The sequence below is a fragment of the Taudactylus pleione genome, unplaced genomic scaffold, assembly GCF_031769625.1.
Source record: "Taudactylus pleione unplaced genomic scaffold, aTauple2 ptg000080l, whole genome shotgun sequence".
NCBI classification, from domain to species: Eukaryota; Metazoa; Chordata; class Amphibia; order Anura; family Myobatrachidae; genus Taudactylus; species Taudactylus pleione.
The window spans coordinates 9,547,103-9,562,418 of NW_028284482.1; the positions used below are offsets into that span (position 1 = coordinate 9,547,103).

General features: G+C 44.8%; 1 protein-coding gene across 1 annotated transcript in view; it reads right to left on the reverse strand.

The window, feature by feature from the left end:
- The window catches only part of LOC148532290 (cytochrome P450 2D17-like), a 90,570-nt gene that overhangs the window by 19,412 nt on the left and 55,842 nt on the right, over positions 1–15,316 (reverse strand). The window contains exon 6 of the mRNA XM_088468097.1: positions 8,436–8,574. Coding sequence (XP_088324223.1) covers positions 8,436–8,574 — 139 coding nt within the window. The remainder of the gene's footprint in view (positions 1–8,435; positions 8,575–15,316) is intronic.

Consider the following 15,316-nt stretch of genomic DNA (forward strand, 5'->3'; position numbering starts at 1 on the left):
GCTGCACCAAGCTCCTAGAGTACCTGCACTTATCAGTACTAATTTGGACATTTCTGCTTACAACGCTGCTTACCTGCTGCATTAACCATTTCAATCCAGGACATTACTACTATATGCTTTGCATTTTACCAGTACAATCCGGGATCTAATCATTTAGTGCATTTCTGTTTACTGTGGACTCAATTAACCTTGATAGCTGCCTATTTATTTGGATTACTGCATTATAACTGTGTGTGTTAATAAACTGTATGATTTACTATTCTAGTAGTGATGCTAATTACTCCTGGTAACCTCACATACAGGGGGAAACCCCTTAGTACGTAACATTAAAAGAAGTTTGATATTATTATCTTTTCCACTAGTCTGTTACTCTAGCTTGAACTGTCTGTATTGGCCTGAGGCCTGTTATTTGCTGTTTGGATTCAGTTTGCATTTGAAAATTCACATTTGGGAGCTTGGTTTTTAATAACTTGTTCCATGTTTCAGATTTACCTTTCCTTATAGTAATAAATGATTTACCTTCATTTCACTAAATCCTCCACCTCCAATCACCTGTCATTTGCTGTTTTTGAGTAAGTTTGATAGTGATCTAGTTTTCTACTGGACTTTACTTCGGCAGCAATCACCTGTGCTGGCCTAAGGCCTGTGATTTGCTGTTTGGAGAAGTGCGTTGGTAATATCTTATATTTTCTACTAGGCTTTTACTTTTAGGCTATTAATTATTGATTAATGAAGACATTCTATAGGGTCTTATATATGTTATTGATGTTAATATTACTATAGGATAAAAAACAGGTTAAAACTCCATTATTTTAGCTGTTTTTATGCAGTTTAAAACCATCCAGGGGTCTGCGCTCATCTTTATTGTGTATATATACTGTAAGTATAAATATATATATATATATAAAAAAAATATAAGCAAAAAATTAGCCCCTTCAGCTTTTGTCTCCACAGAAAAGGGGCATGGCTATGCATCACAGGGGGGTTTCCATACATCTCAGGGGCATGCCAGGCCTTCAGATGACCACATCACACTTATTTATATATGAGTATATATATACATGTATACTGTATACATACATACCTCTTTTCCATCAAAAGCCCGGGTCCGACCTCAGTTTTCAGACATGGTTCCGACCCAGGTCAGACACCATTTACACAGCACCATCGATCTAGGTTATTCTCAGGTCAGCCCCGTTCACACTGAACCTAGGTCTGCCCTGCTAAACTTGTGAGGTCATAAAAAGTGGGACGTGACTGCTCCACAGCCACCAATCAGCTCATTTTAGGCATGACCAGGTCGGATAACCGGGTTGCATCATTTACACTGCACCATTACCCAGGTCCATCTTGGATCCGACCCTGGTAGCTACCTGGGTTGGTTTGCCAGGTCACTTGACCCTGGTTATTTTTCAGGGACCCTTTTACACTGAGCTGCGACCCGGGTAGACCCAGCAAAAACCCAGGTTTTTGCTCTGGTGTAAAAGGGGTATAAGCCAGTGCTATGTGACACTGACCAGTTAGTTCACTACAAGCAAAGATGTTTATTATTATTGGAGTTTTTGAAGGTTACAAATACCCAAGGGGTAAGGATGTAATTTTTCATCTGTTGCTGAACATGTTGGTAATGTTATGTCCTGGCAAGTTCCGTGCCAGGACATAACATTGACTGGCAATTTCTGCTGTTAATGATCAAATAAATATTTTTTCTCAAGACTGGTGAACTCCCTCACATGTTCTATTTCATATATTTTTTTTTACCTTTCTGCTGTTTATTCTTGGCAGATTCTTTCTCCATGATTATTGTAGCATGTAAACAATTCCCTTGAATAGAGATAATTAGCAATCTCTTTCATAGGCAGATTCAACTTTTGGGGCTGAAGCAAAGTTTATTGTGTGTGAATAAATGGGACTTAGCAGAGTCAAATATAAAAGGTGCTTTATAGATCCGAATACTTGAATAATTTTGAGAAAAGATAAGCACCCTGTTTAGTGATGGAATATTGCTAGTTCACCAGAGGTTAATAGAGAGGAGGGGATGTAGCCAGGAAGGTGTCCATCAAAATAGTAGGCTATGGCAGAAATAAGGGGCAAGGCCCCTGCTATTCATTATAAATAGCCTGGAAAAGAAGACATCTTCCTCTTTTCCAGTTTTGGAACCAGGCTGGCTGAGGCTGAGTATCACTGATTATAATTCATCTTGCTGTCCTCTTCTCCATTGTATTTTGCTAGCTATTGCTTATGGATCCCACTTTCATCTCCAGCCTAACACCCCTGTGTCCTTCTACACTGTGCATCTAGTGAAGAGGGCCCTTTCCGCCCACATCCTCTCTCATGCTTTCATCCCCGATGTCCCCATCCCCACCATGCCCTCCTCCGGGGGGGGGCAGCACCCCGGCAGCTCCCCAGTAGCTTAATTTACACATTGTTATTTAGCCCCATGGTGGCAGGCACTTCTGCCTCACCTGCGGGCTCTTTTGCTCTAGGGCGCTTAGCGTGCTTCCTGTGCCCCGACACCCACCCCCCCCTAAGTTTCTGATAGATCATTACCCCCACGCGGGCGATGGCCATTTGCGCGGGCCCGCATTCGCACCCGCAGGCAGTTCCCAGCCTTCACCCATTTGTTGCACACCGGTTATCCCTCTTAATCACCAGCAGCTGTGCAGCATCAGCCTTGCCCCCCTTACATTTGCTTCCTCCCCCCCTGCAATATGCCATGGCCTCTGGTTTTCCCCTGACTCATCCGATTTCACAATTAGCCCTAGTTTTTTTACCAGCCTTATATCGCCGATACAAATCAGAGTTGTTACACAGCCCCTGCACTCCTTTGCCACCTGCGCCACACCTCCCGCCCCCCTACAGGGCCTGCTACCACTGTTCACCTACCTGATCAGATGATGGAGGTCGCACCCTATGCTGCCACCTCACATGTTATTATCTCAAGTCCTCAGGTTGCCGTCTCAGAGTCTTCCAGGGTTCCACACGAAGTGTATTTGGCTGTCCAGGTTGATCAGACAGCGAGTCAAGTCGTGGTGGGTGCACCGCACACCGAGGGACAAGATTTAGCGGGCAGTCGATCATGGCCGGGCTTTCCTCTGCTGGATCTGGTGAGCATGTCGTTCTCCTTTTGCGCAGTGTTCCCCTTTTCTTTGCAGATTATAGGGTTTCTTCCAGATACACTGATAGGCCCCGTATGTCCAATAAGCATTTGGCACAATCGATTATGGGTAACCATAAAAGCCCAAAGAGATCTAGTACTGTATTATCAGCTAGGGTCCCGGTTGCAGAGGGGGATGTGGTCCATTGTGCGAACGCAGCTATACTTAGGGAATTCGAGGTTGAAATTAAGGCAGCACAGTTGGCGTAGTGGTTAGCGTTACTGCCTCTCAGTAGAGGTTGAAGATTCATTTCCCAACTTGGCACGATTTTTATGGCGTTTGTATATGCTCCCATGTACTCTGGTTTCAGGGAGCGGATTAAGAAAGGAGGTTTGTAGGCATTGTTCACCATTACGGCAGAGGCTAGAAGGCTTAAACCAGGCGAGGGCTTTTTTGAGGGGCATTTTGTTAGGAGGGTCAGGCATGGTAACGGCTAGGAGTTTCAATAATGCCCACTGCAACAGGGAGTTGGGAGTAAGTACAAGGTATCGGCATGCTTTGTGGTATCGGTCATCAATTGGAATTACAGCCATTTGGGGGTGTAGGAACGGGTCGAGGGGATAACAAAACGAGCTGCAAGGGGGTATTAAATCTGGTGCCCCCGTCTATTAATGCGAGTGAACCGCAGGAGTGTTTGATCGCTGTCCGCCTTTGGAGGAAGCGGCCTGTTTTGTTAGAGCCCGGAAGTCGTCCCTTACTTGTCTTTTCCGTTGAGTGGCTTATGCATCTCTAATTTGGGGTTTGTACCCAAGAAAGAGACTGGCACGTTGAGGTTAGTCCAGCATCTTTCCTACCCGGAGGGCTGATATGTCAACAACTCGTTCGATTCGGCAGTTTGCCAAGCGGTTTAGCAATCCTTCGAGCAGGCACTGGAGAGGGTACAAAGTTTTAGCAGGCAAGCACCCCAGGCTAAGGTGGATATCGAATCCACTTTCCGGTTAATGCACTTTACCCGGATCTTTCCAGTTTGAGGGATGTACTGCCGCTGAGGCTTATTCTGTAGTTCAGTGCTTTCCAACGGGATGTTCTGTTTGATTTTCTGTTTAATGTACTTTTGCAAGGTGCGGGCAAGAACGTACATGTCAAGACGGGGTGGCTCACTATTGAGATGAGTTATTTATAAGCGGGGCCATTCAGCGTTTTTTTCGTTCACGGGGATTTGCTTTTCATTACAGGTGCTTTTATAGATTTCTATTTGTCCGCGGCAAGACCCCTATTACGCGTTTATCCTATATGGGAATAGATATATACACTTTGCTAGGTCTTTGTGATTGCCTTTAGGTAATTTAGTGAGTTGGAAAATTATTGGGCAGGTGTCACTACAAGCAATTTCAATCGCTTCTAGGCCTTTTTTGAATTTTGATTGTAGATTAATACCCACGGGCAGAACATTCTGTAGTTGTTTGGGACACATCATAGCCAGGATTACAAAATCTCACAATTTTTTCACTTATCTCAGGATTTGTAGGAGGATCTGGCATTTGTTTGGTAATTTTTTCGGGAGTTTTTAATGGGTTTAGAATTGGCTACCAGCTCCGGTAAACAATTTTTAATTTCATTTGTTTCAGGTCGCGTCTAGTTCAATGGGTTTCGTAGGGCGTTCACAGAGGGCGAATGGTGCGCGGAACCTTGGTCGGATTTATTGGAGGCAGCAAGATCTAACTTGTAGTATGCTGTTTTCTGGAATTGTTTCTAATCAAGGTTTCAGTCGAGATCTGGCCTACCAAACTCAGAGACAGGAGGATGGTGTTTTTTTGGAAGAGATGTTTTAGGTGTAGTTCCTGCTATCGATATTTATGGGAATGAGTCCCCTTCGGCTTTGCGTGTTGTTGAGGCATTTTTCAACCTTCTGCGTGTTTGCGCAGGACCATAGATTTAGGGCACGTCGCTTTCCGGGCATGGAGAACTGGATAGCAGATGTTCTTGTCTCGTTTGTTAATGGGATGGGCTTTGGGTGCTGGCCGCCCCCTCTTTACTGATATACATGGCTTACCCTGTCCTGTTCATATCAGCTGATTGTCGCGTAGGCATTTTGAGGTCATTCGTGCCTCGTACGCGGAGGAGTCAAGCGGCGGCTTGTAATGATTCACAAGGTTTCTTAGCTAACAAGGGCAAGGGAGGTATGCCTTTCCATTCCTACATATTAGAATCGTTTTGTAAATGGCATGGGCGAAGTTGTTCCAAAGCGGTCATGTCAGCGGCTATTTCTAGCAAATGTTATTTCTCAAAGTTTCCTGGTATGTCGGTCACGACCAAATGATTTTATTAGCTACAGTATTGAGAGGCTAGGGGTGCTCCACTCAGTCTAGGCGATTTGCAAAAACCTATTGATCTATCAATTTTGAAGAGGCTGATAGTTGCAGTATCGGGGATTGCATTGGTTTAATTAAGAGGCACATCTCTTTAGTTTAGCTTATTTAGGGATGTTTATAATTGGTGGGTTGTTAGAAAAAAATAGGAGTTTGACATCAACTGGTTGTAGTTTGAGAATGAGGTTTGTGGTATAACCTGTAATTGTGTCGTATACATAGATTAGAAAAAAAAAAAAAAAGATCAACTTGCTAAATGGGCGATGGACCTCTATCCCAGCTCGAGCACAGCCTCTCACCAATCCTAGTCGGCTTGGCCGTACATTTAGTAGGTTACGGCCCTCCGGCAGCGCACGCTGGCACCTTCACGCCACTCAGACTTCATTATCTAGGTTTTGCTTTGCAAGGGTCTTTTACACCTGTTTGATTGCTTTAGATTTGCCGCTAGTTCAACTGCGATAGTATGCTAATCCATTGCAATCGCAATGTTGCCGTAGCACTACATAAGGATGCCCACTTTACCTTACACACATCCGTAATGTTTAGCAAGACTGCGAAAACATCGGTACAATTGAGTACAATCGCAGCCTCACGCACACTTGCACAATCTCTGACCTTATTCAGAAATTGCCTCAGGCTGCGTAGGGCATCGCAGTGGATAATTTATGCACACCCATGCAACGGCGTTCACGCGCACAGGCACACCTGCATTTCCCCAACCACCACAAACGTCAGTTTCTGTCAATCACTCTGCGATGGGTCTGCGTAGTCATTGCGATTGCAGTCCTGATTGCAGCGACCAGTTCGCTCACTGCGATGCATATGCAGTACGCAACAATCGTTCCTTGCTGAATCAGGCTTTGTGTCTCTTACACCCTGAGCTCAAATGCCCCTCACCTGTACTAATTCTGTGCATTTTGTATACTGCGCCCATTGAGGAGCACCCCATCAGCTGAGTGTATGAGTATAAAAGGCAGCCATGTTTGTGCACCCAAGTGAAGCCACTGTACACCCCCTGCAGGAGGTCACCTACTGAGCATGTGCAGCAAATTGACATTCCCTATCTTTAAAATGGGGCATATTTTGACCAATTGTTAAAACACTGTAACTTTCTCAATTACCTGAACCCCAAACGGCCTTACACTGGAACAAGAGTTACCTAACAAAACATGAATATATAATTGTAATGAATTAATAAAAGGGATGTTTTGTACAGAATTACTGTACCATAACAAGACCGAAAGTGCGCTTCACATCAGCAAAGCTGTCTGACACGGGATGTAGTCGGCATTCCGGCGTGCGGGATGCCTGCGTTCTAAATACTGGCGTCGGAATCCCGACAGCATCGGGATCCCGGCTCCAGTATCCTGATCACCGGCATCCCGAAAGTAAGTATTGGGGGTTTAGGGGAGGGTTAGGGTTAGGCCCTAGGTGGAGGGTAACGGTTATGCACTAAGAGGGGAGGTTTAGGTTTAGGGTGTGGGGAGGGGTGGTTAGGTTTAGGCACCTGGGGGGGTATAGGGGCAGGGGCGTCGAGAGGGGGGGGAGCGGGAACTAATTACCCGGGCCCAGGCTTGCTGGAGGGGCCCAGCGGGAGCCTGGGTCCAGCACCGCTCCCCCTCCCTCTTACATGACAGCAACCCAGGATACGCTGCTGTGTGCTGGGCTGCACTGGGAGACTGCTCATGGCTGCTAAAGCAGCAGCCGGAGCAGTCTCCTATGTCTATGGGGGGAGCAATCATGCTGATCGCGCCTCCCATTGGCTGTGCGCCAGGCTGAGGGGCACACAGCACCCCCCTCGCCAGCTGCATAAATGTTTTTTTTACTTATTTTCTTCTAAGTGGGTGATGCAATGCCTCCCGCGATTAGGTCACGCCCTCTGACCAGCGGCATCCCGACTGCCGGGAAATTATACCCAACCTCTCTGACACAACATATTATATGTACAATCATGTAGTCCATCATCACTGTGCTGCTAATGATCATTTCCTAGGAAACATACACAAACTCTTCACTTAAATATGTTCTAAACTCAACTGATACAGAGCTGATCAGCACTACAACATCCAAGTATTTACTCTACACTGCCCAGGACCACAGATAGTTATCCTTCCATCACCTGTAATCAGGCTGTACTTGATCTAATGAGCAAACTGATGGGGCCCATACATCAGCAATCAGTTGGGGTAATTATGCATTTTACAGATGAATGTGAAAAAATGGCAATGTATGGGATTCACCAATTTCCGATTCTGACCAAGGAGTGATCAGAATCAGTGAATCGGGTTGTCCAACATGTTGGATTTAGCTGACCGATTGGGGCTGCAGATTGGTGGTCTGTGGTACAATTAGCCATTTTACAGACTGTTACTAGAAATATGATAAACCTTTCACGATTTGCAGATACGTTCTTTGGTTAAAATTACCTGGAAATTGCTGATACATATCGGCAATGTATGGGTGCACATTGATGGATTAGAGAATCAGTAAATCCAGGAAAAAAAGACTCAGTAGCAGTGAATCTTTTTGTGTGATTGTTGTTGTAGGGGCCACATTACTTTGCCCCAAAGCATTCCAACATGTAAAAGTTATACCCCTTTTACACCAGAGCTAAATCCCGGGTTATTGCAGGGTTAACCCGGGTAGCTCCTTGGTGTAAAAGGGGAGAGGGTTGGATCGCAGGGTCGAGTGACCCGGCAATCCAACCCAGGTAACTTGCAGGGTTTAACATGGGAGTGACCCGTGAAACCCTGCAGTGTGAACGGCGCGCTCTGGGTCATGATGACCTGGAGTGCGCGGCATGCAGGCCGATTGGTCCAGCTTCAGTGGCGTTTGGAGATGAAGTAATCTCCAAGCGCCCACTTCAACGCCGGAAAAGCCGACTGTGCAGACGGCACCGACTCGGGAATTTCCTGGGTTTTGGTGTAAAGCGGTATTAGACAGTAGATGTTATAGTACTGCTACTCACACTGGACGTCTGGGTAGAGAAGCATGTATAAGAGTGCCCATCTCAAGGTGGTACTTGTGGTTTCTGTCCCAGCTCCAAATAAATCATATGTCGAAATGAGTAGATTTGCCTCATTGATACTACTGGCAGGACCTTTTACCTAGAAGAAAGAAGTTGTTGTAATAAAACTTATTGTGCGTCTACACTTGAATTATACTGTATGCTCCTGTCAATTTTAAAAGGTAAGTTGTAACTTCTCTGTGTATACGGTATTCTTTTAAACATAGCAAACAAATTGAAAATAGCTTTAAGGTTTTGTGTATATCAATTAGAGTTAGTCCTGACACTAGCTTCAAAATAATGTAAACTACAATGAAGCAAAATAACTAAGTTTATATAAAACCTCACTGTAAGTACAATTATAATTGTACAATGTAAATACAATTGCCGAAACTGGGCAATAATGCGCTCTGGGCTGGCCCCGCCCCATGCACATGTGATGTTATGATGTCACAAATGGGGTGCTGAAACCAGGATACTGAGAGCCGGGCGCTTCCTAATTACGAAACAAATGGCTCTCTTGTGGATCTCAAGGCTGTAGGGTGTCTTTCTAGTCACTCTACAAACCAAATGCAGATACCTACAATGCAGCAACAGTGTCACGCCCTCGGCCTTGTTTTATGGGTGTTAGTAACCACTAACAATGATGATATTCAGAGTGCTAGCAGTCTTTTCATGCACCTCTATTTAAGTAGGCTCTGCGATCTGTGCCCAATTATGTGGTATGCATAATATGGTGTAGTTATGCACAAAATGTAGTGTACTGTAAAATGTCACATTAGTTGGCTCTGTACCAAACATGAGATTAATGAAGATTGAATATTTGTGTCATTCTTGGTGACTTCAAAGTAGGGATGTGCAGGCTCGGATAGGTTCGAGTTAGCACGCCGAGTTCGGATTTTTCCCTAAAAAAAAACGGAACTCAGAAAGAGGCTAAACGTCATCTTGCATGGACAAACATCATCATTCCTGGACAAAAGTCCAGGAATGATGATGTTTGCCCATGCAAGATGTCGTTTAGCCTCTTTCTGAGTTCCGTATTTTTTGGAGGGAAAAATCCGAACTCGGCGTGCAAACTAGAACCTATCCGAGCCTGCACATCCCTACTAGGGGTGTGCACCGGCCAATTTTCGTGTTTTGGATCTGGATCTTTCTTCGTGTTTTGGATCTGGATTGGTTTTGCCAAAACCACCCTTCCGTGTTTTGGGTTCTGGGTTTTGTATTTTGGATCTGTATTTTTTTTTTAAAAAGCATAAAAACAGCTAAAATCACAGAATGTGTTGATTTTTCTGCTCCTATGCTATTATTAACCTCAAAAACCTTAATTTCCACTCATTTCCAGTCTATTCTGAACACCTCACACCTCACAATAGTGTTTTTATGTCCAAAAGGTTGCACCGAGGTAGATGGATTACTATGCTAAGCAACACGAGTGGGCGGCACAAACACGTGGCCCATCTAGGAGTGACACTGCAGTGGCAGACAGGATGGCAGTTTGAAAACTAAGCCGCAAACAGTACATAATGCAAAGAAAAAAAAGAGGTGCAAGATGGAATTGTCCTTGGGCCCTCCCACCCACCCTTATGTTGTATAAACAGGACATGCACACTTTAACAAAGCAATCATTTCAGCGCCAGGGTCTGCCACACGACTGTGGCTGAAATAATTGGTTCGTTTGGGCCCCCGCAAAACAAGCTGGCAATTAATCTGTCCCTGCACAAACTGGCTCTACGGAGGCAAGATGTCGTCCTCCTCCTCATTCACCGATTCCTCACCCTCTTCAGTGTTGTGTACATCCTCATCCTCACAGAGTATTAATTTGTCCCCGCTGGAATCCACCACCACAGGTCCCTCTGTACGTTCTGGAGGCTGGTCTCCCTGGAAGAGTTGATAATTCATTTTTATGAACATCATCTTCTCCACATTTTGTGGAAGCAACCTCCTACGCCTTTCGCTGACAAGGTTCCCGGCTGCACTAAACACTCTTTCGGAGTACACACTGGAGGGGGGGCAACTCAGGTAAAATAGAGCCAGTTTGTACAGGGGCCTCCAAATTGCCTCTGACATGCCTACTTGGATGTTGTCACCGATGTAATCCTTTAACAGACAGACGTACGCTTGTCGCTGCTGCTTTGAGGATGCAGGTGCGGCTACAGCCCACACATTTCACAAAGACAGAAAAAAAAAGAAGAATTTTTTTTATTGTATGTGGAGCGCACTTTGAGGGTTACACCACCCTTTAACAGACAGACGCACGCTTGTCGCTGCTGCTTTGAGGATGCAGGTGCGGCTACAGCCCACACATTTCACAAAGACAGAAAAAAAAGAATTTTTTTATTGTTTGTGGAGCGCACTTTGAGGCTTACACCATCCTTTAACAGACAGACGCACGCTTGTCGCTGCTGCTTTGAGGATGCAGGCGTGGCTACAGCCCACACAATTCACAAAGACAGAAAAAAAAAGAATTTTTTTATTGTTTGTGGAGCGCACTTTGAGGGTTACACCACCCTTTAACAGACAGACGCACGCTTGTCGCTGCTGCTTTGAGGATGCAGGTGGAATCTAGACGGGATTTGGAACCGGGGACACACTACCTCAATCAATTGTCTAAATCCCACTGCACTAATGGTGGATACCGGACACACGTCTAACACCAACATAGCAGTTAAGGCCTCAGTTATACGTTTTGCTTCAGGATGACTGCTGTCGTACGTCATCCTCCTCGCTAAGGACTGTTGGAGGGTCAATTGTTTAGTAAAAGTAGTGGTGTTCCTACTTCCTCTCTGGGATGATGAACAACTCCCAGCAGCAGCAACAGCACTAGGAGGAAGTGGTTCTTGATCTTTCCCTATTTTATTTTTATCGGAGAAAGTTTGGTCCTCCATTTATGTTATATTGATATATACGTGCGGCTAAGGCGCACACAAACACAGAAAATAATTTTTTATTTTTGTTGAAGACTAGTGCACTTTGTGGGTTACACCACCCTTTAAGAAATGAGCCAGCCAGCCCTTTACTTATGGGACACAGGCGCACGCTTGGCGCTGCTTCTTTGTTGATGCACGTGCAGCCACAGTGCACACAATTCACAAACACAGAAAATATTTTTTTATTTGGTTTGGAGTGCACTTTGGGGGTTACAGCACCCTTTAACGGTCAAGCCAGCCGGCCCTTTACTTATGACACAGGCGCACGCTTGGTGCTACTTTGTTGATGCACGTGTGGCTACTGCGCACACAATTCACAAACACAAAAATATATATTTTTTTTGGAGTGCAATTTGGGGGTTACAGCACCCTTTAATGGACAAGCCAGCCGGCCCTTTACTTATGGGACACAGGCGCACGCTTGGCGCTGCTCCTTTGTTGATGCACGTGCAGCCACAGTGCACACAATTCACAAACACAAAAAAATATATATTTTTATTTTTTTTGGAGTGCACTTTGGGGGTTACAGCATCCGTTAACGGTCAAGCCAGCCGGCCCTTTACTTATGACACAGGCGCACGCTTGGCACTACTTTGTTGATGCACGTGCTGCTACTGCGCACACAATTCACAAACACAAAAAAATATATTTTTTAATTTTTTTTGGAGTGCACTTTGGGGGTTACAGCAGCCTTTAACGGTCAAGCCAGCCGGCTTTTTACCAATGACACAGGCGCACGCTTGGTGCTACTTTGTTGATGCACGTGCGGCTACTGCGCACACAATTCACAAACACAAAATAATATATATTTTTATTTTGTGTGGAGTGCCCTTTGGGGGTTACAGCACCCTTTAACGGACAAGCCTGCTGGCCCTTTACTTATGGGACACAGGCGCACGCTTGGCGCTGCTCCTTTGTTGATGCACGTGCAGCCACAATGCACACAATTCACAAACACAGAAAATATTTTTTTATTTTGTTTGGAGTGCACTTTGGGGGTTACAGCACCCTTTAACAGTCAAGCCAGCCAGCCCTTTACTTATGACACAGGCGCACGCTTGGCACTACTTTGTTGATGCACGTGCGGCTACTGCGCACACAATTCACAAACACAGAAAAAATATAATTTTTTTTTGCACTTTGGGGGAGCACCCCTGATGGACAGAGCACCCCCTGGACAACACTACAGCACCCCTTTAGGACTGGGACACTGCACAGGACTTTGGAGTGGACAGAAGGCCTGATTCAGAGACGCTCGTAAGCGGCCGCTCGTTCGTTCCGAGCGATGTTCGCACAACTGCGCATGCGTACGGGTCGTAATACACATGCGCGAACCAGTCAGTGCGGTCGAAATTCATGTGCTCGCAAAATAGCGAATGCCTGCTAATTTGAGTGACAGGATGAGGCGTTTGTGGGTGGTAACAGGGGAAGGTGCTTGAAAACGGGGGAGTGGAAATCCGAATGCAGGCGTGCCAAACGATCAAAACGGGCGTTTAATGGGAGTGCATAATTAACAAAGCAGCGTCATTGACCACGTCACTTGGTTGTCTTATAGCCTGAACTACTCGCATGATTGCGGTAGGAAAATGCTACCACAAGAATAGCGAGCAGTTAATACGCCTTTCGATGTACTCGATTAATCTAATAAATACCGGAGATGACGTATGATGCGAGCGGCCAGGGGGCGTTTTTCTCAAAATAGTGGCCGCAGGTTTTGTTTGCTCGTTCAGACTTAGAGGCGTCAACAGACCGCTAAGAGCGAGCACTTCATTTAAATAGCCAGCCCCTTTTTCAGAACGACCGTCCGCAAATAGCGGACGGCTCTGAATCAGGCCCACAGCCCCTATGGACAACTGACTGCACAACACAGTCCAGCCAGCCCCTATGGACTTTGGAGGAGTGGACACAGCCCCTATGGACAACAGCAGCACAGTACAACACAGCCAGCCCCTATGGACTTTGGAGGAGTGGACACAGCCCTTATGGACAACAGCAGCACAGCACAACACAGCCAGCCCCTATGGACTTTGGAGGAGTGGACACAGCCCCTATGGACAACAGCAGCACAGCACAGCACAACACTACACTACACAGCCCAGCCAGCCCTAACTCCCACCCTCCCTCTTCACTGTCCACAGCCGAGTGAGAAAATGGCGCCGACGCAGGTACCTTATATAGAATCCAAAACCCGCGAGACCCGGAAGGCGGAATGATGACGTTTTGCCTCGATTTCAGATCCGAGTCAGGCGGGAAAAGTCGAGCCTGACTCGGATCGGCCTCGGATCGGGGGGGCTCGGGGGGGTTCGGATTTCAGAAATCCGAACCCGCTCACCCCTACTTCAAAGGTCCTCCATTCTAGTAGATGTTTGGTCCTGATAGGTCAGAGAAGCATAGACAGAGAGACATCATCTGTAGCCTAGTAAATAGTATATACTATAGATGATTAAATAAAGTAAGGAATAATATGCAATGCTTTTTTTAGATGGTACTGACGGAACATAGTACCGGCACTTTTTTTTGTAATTCTTCTAAGTAGGTCCAGATAAAAGAAAAAAATCATTATAAAAATTAATAAAATTAGCATCTGAAGACATCTCCAGAGTATGGAAACTACTATAAATGTATTGTTTACTGTAAGTTTTCTATCATCTTGTAATGTTAGGTGAGTAATCTTATATTTGGTAAAGTAACCACCTAATATTATGATTTACAGACCGCTTCAATTTTGTGATTACATACCACACTATTGGGCACCTCCTATCTATTTCTAATAGCTTTAGGCCCGTATTTAATTGGTGGTGAAAAGTTGTAATCCGCGAAAAAGTATCGCCGATTACAACTTTCCGCCAGGCGGAAACTCATCTTCATATTCAATTGCAAACTCTCTTCGCGTACGCGAAAACACAATGCAATCTAATAGGCGAAAAAGATTAGTCTATAAATAGGTGTCGAAAAAAAAGTGCAAAATCGCTAATTCGGGGTGCAATGGTGGAAAAACCACTCTGCACCCTTGGAACAGCACTCCAAAGGATAACTGCGTTAAAAAAAAAACTAAAAAAAATAGAAGTACGAAATAGACTTTTGGGGGGTCTGAAAGTATGGGTGAGGTGTTTTTTTCATTGCAGGTGCGTTTTTTATGTTTTTTAAACTTGACTTTAGCGACTTTAAACCATGCTTGTACCCATTTTCCAGTAACCCCAATTCGACAGGACTACTTATTTTACCCCCCAAAAAATTCTTAATGCTATTCCTCACCACTATTGCAAAGACGCTAATTAGAAGAAATTTATACACCAAATAGCATTATTAGGGCTATTCGGGGGCACGTACATTGATCCCCAATGTTAGTGCATCTTTAAGGGGTTGTCAGGCTGATTCGCCCAATTCTGACAGTAGTTTACAGTTGGTTTGCATTCGCCGGGTTGCGTTTTCGCGTGTTTTGGAATTGAATGCGGTGAATAGCGGGGGCACGCACAATAAGTTTCCGCAGCTAAACTACTCGATGTAGGCAAAAAGTCCGGCATGCGAAAAAGTATTGCGGGTGCGAAACTAATTGCATACGGCCCTAAGTGTTTCTTTTGGAATCACACTGAAGTCATAACAGAGTTTACACACAATGCATGTATTTATCCCAAATATCAAATATCCCTTTAACAATTTGACATTATATGACATTACAATACTGGTATTTGCTTTATATGTACAGTATATGCCTCTGATAAATCTATTAGTAAATATACCTTAGAAATGAAGGTTTTAAACTCGCAACAAAAACAATACAAGGGCAAGAGAATTTCTAAAAACATTTAAATAAGGAAAAAATATTGTTAATATATTTAGTTGAAATCATATAGAGTCAAATTACCCCATTTCATAGTATATACAGTTCCCCAGGCCCAATAGCTAAAACAGTCA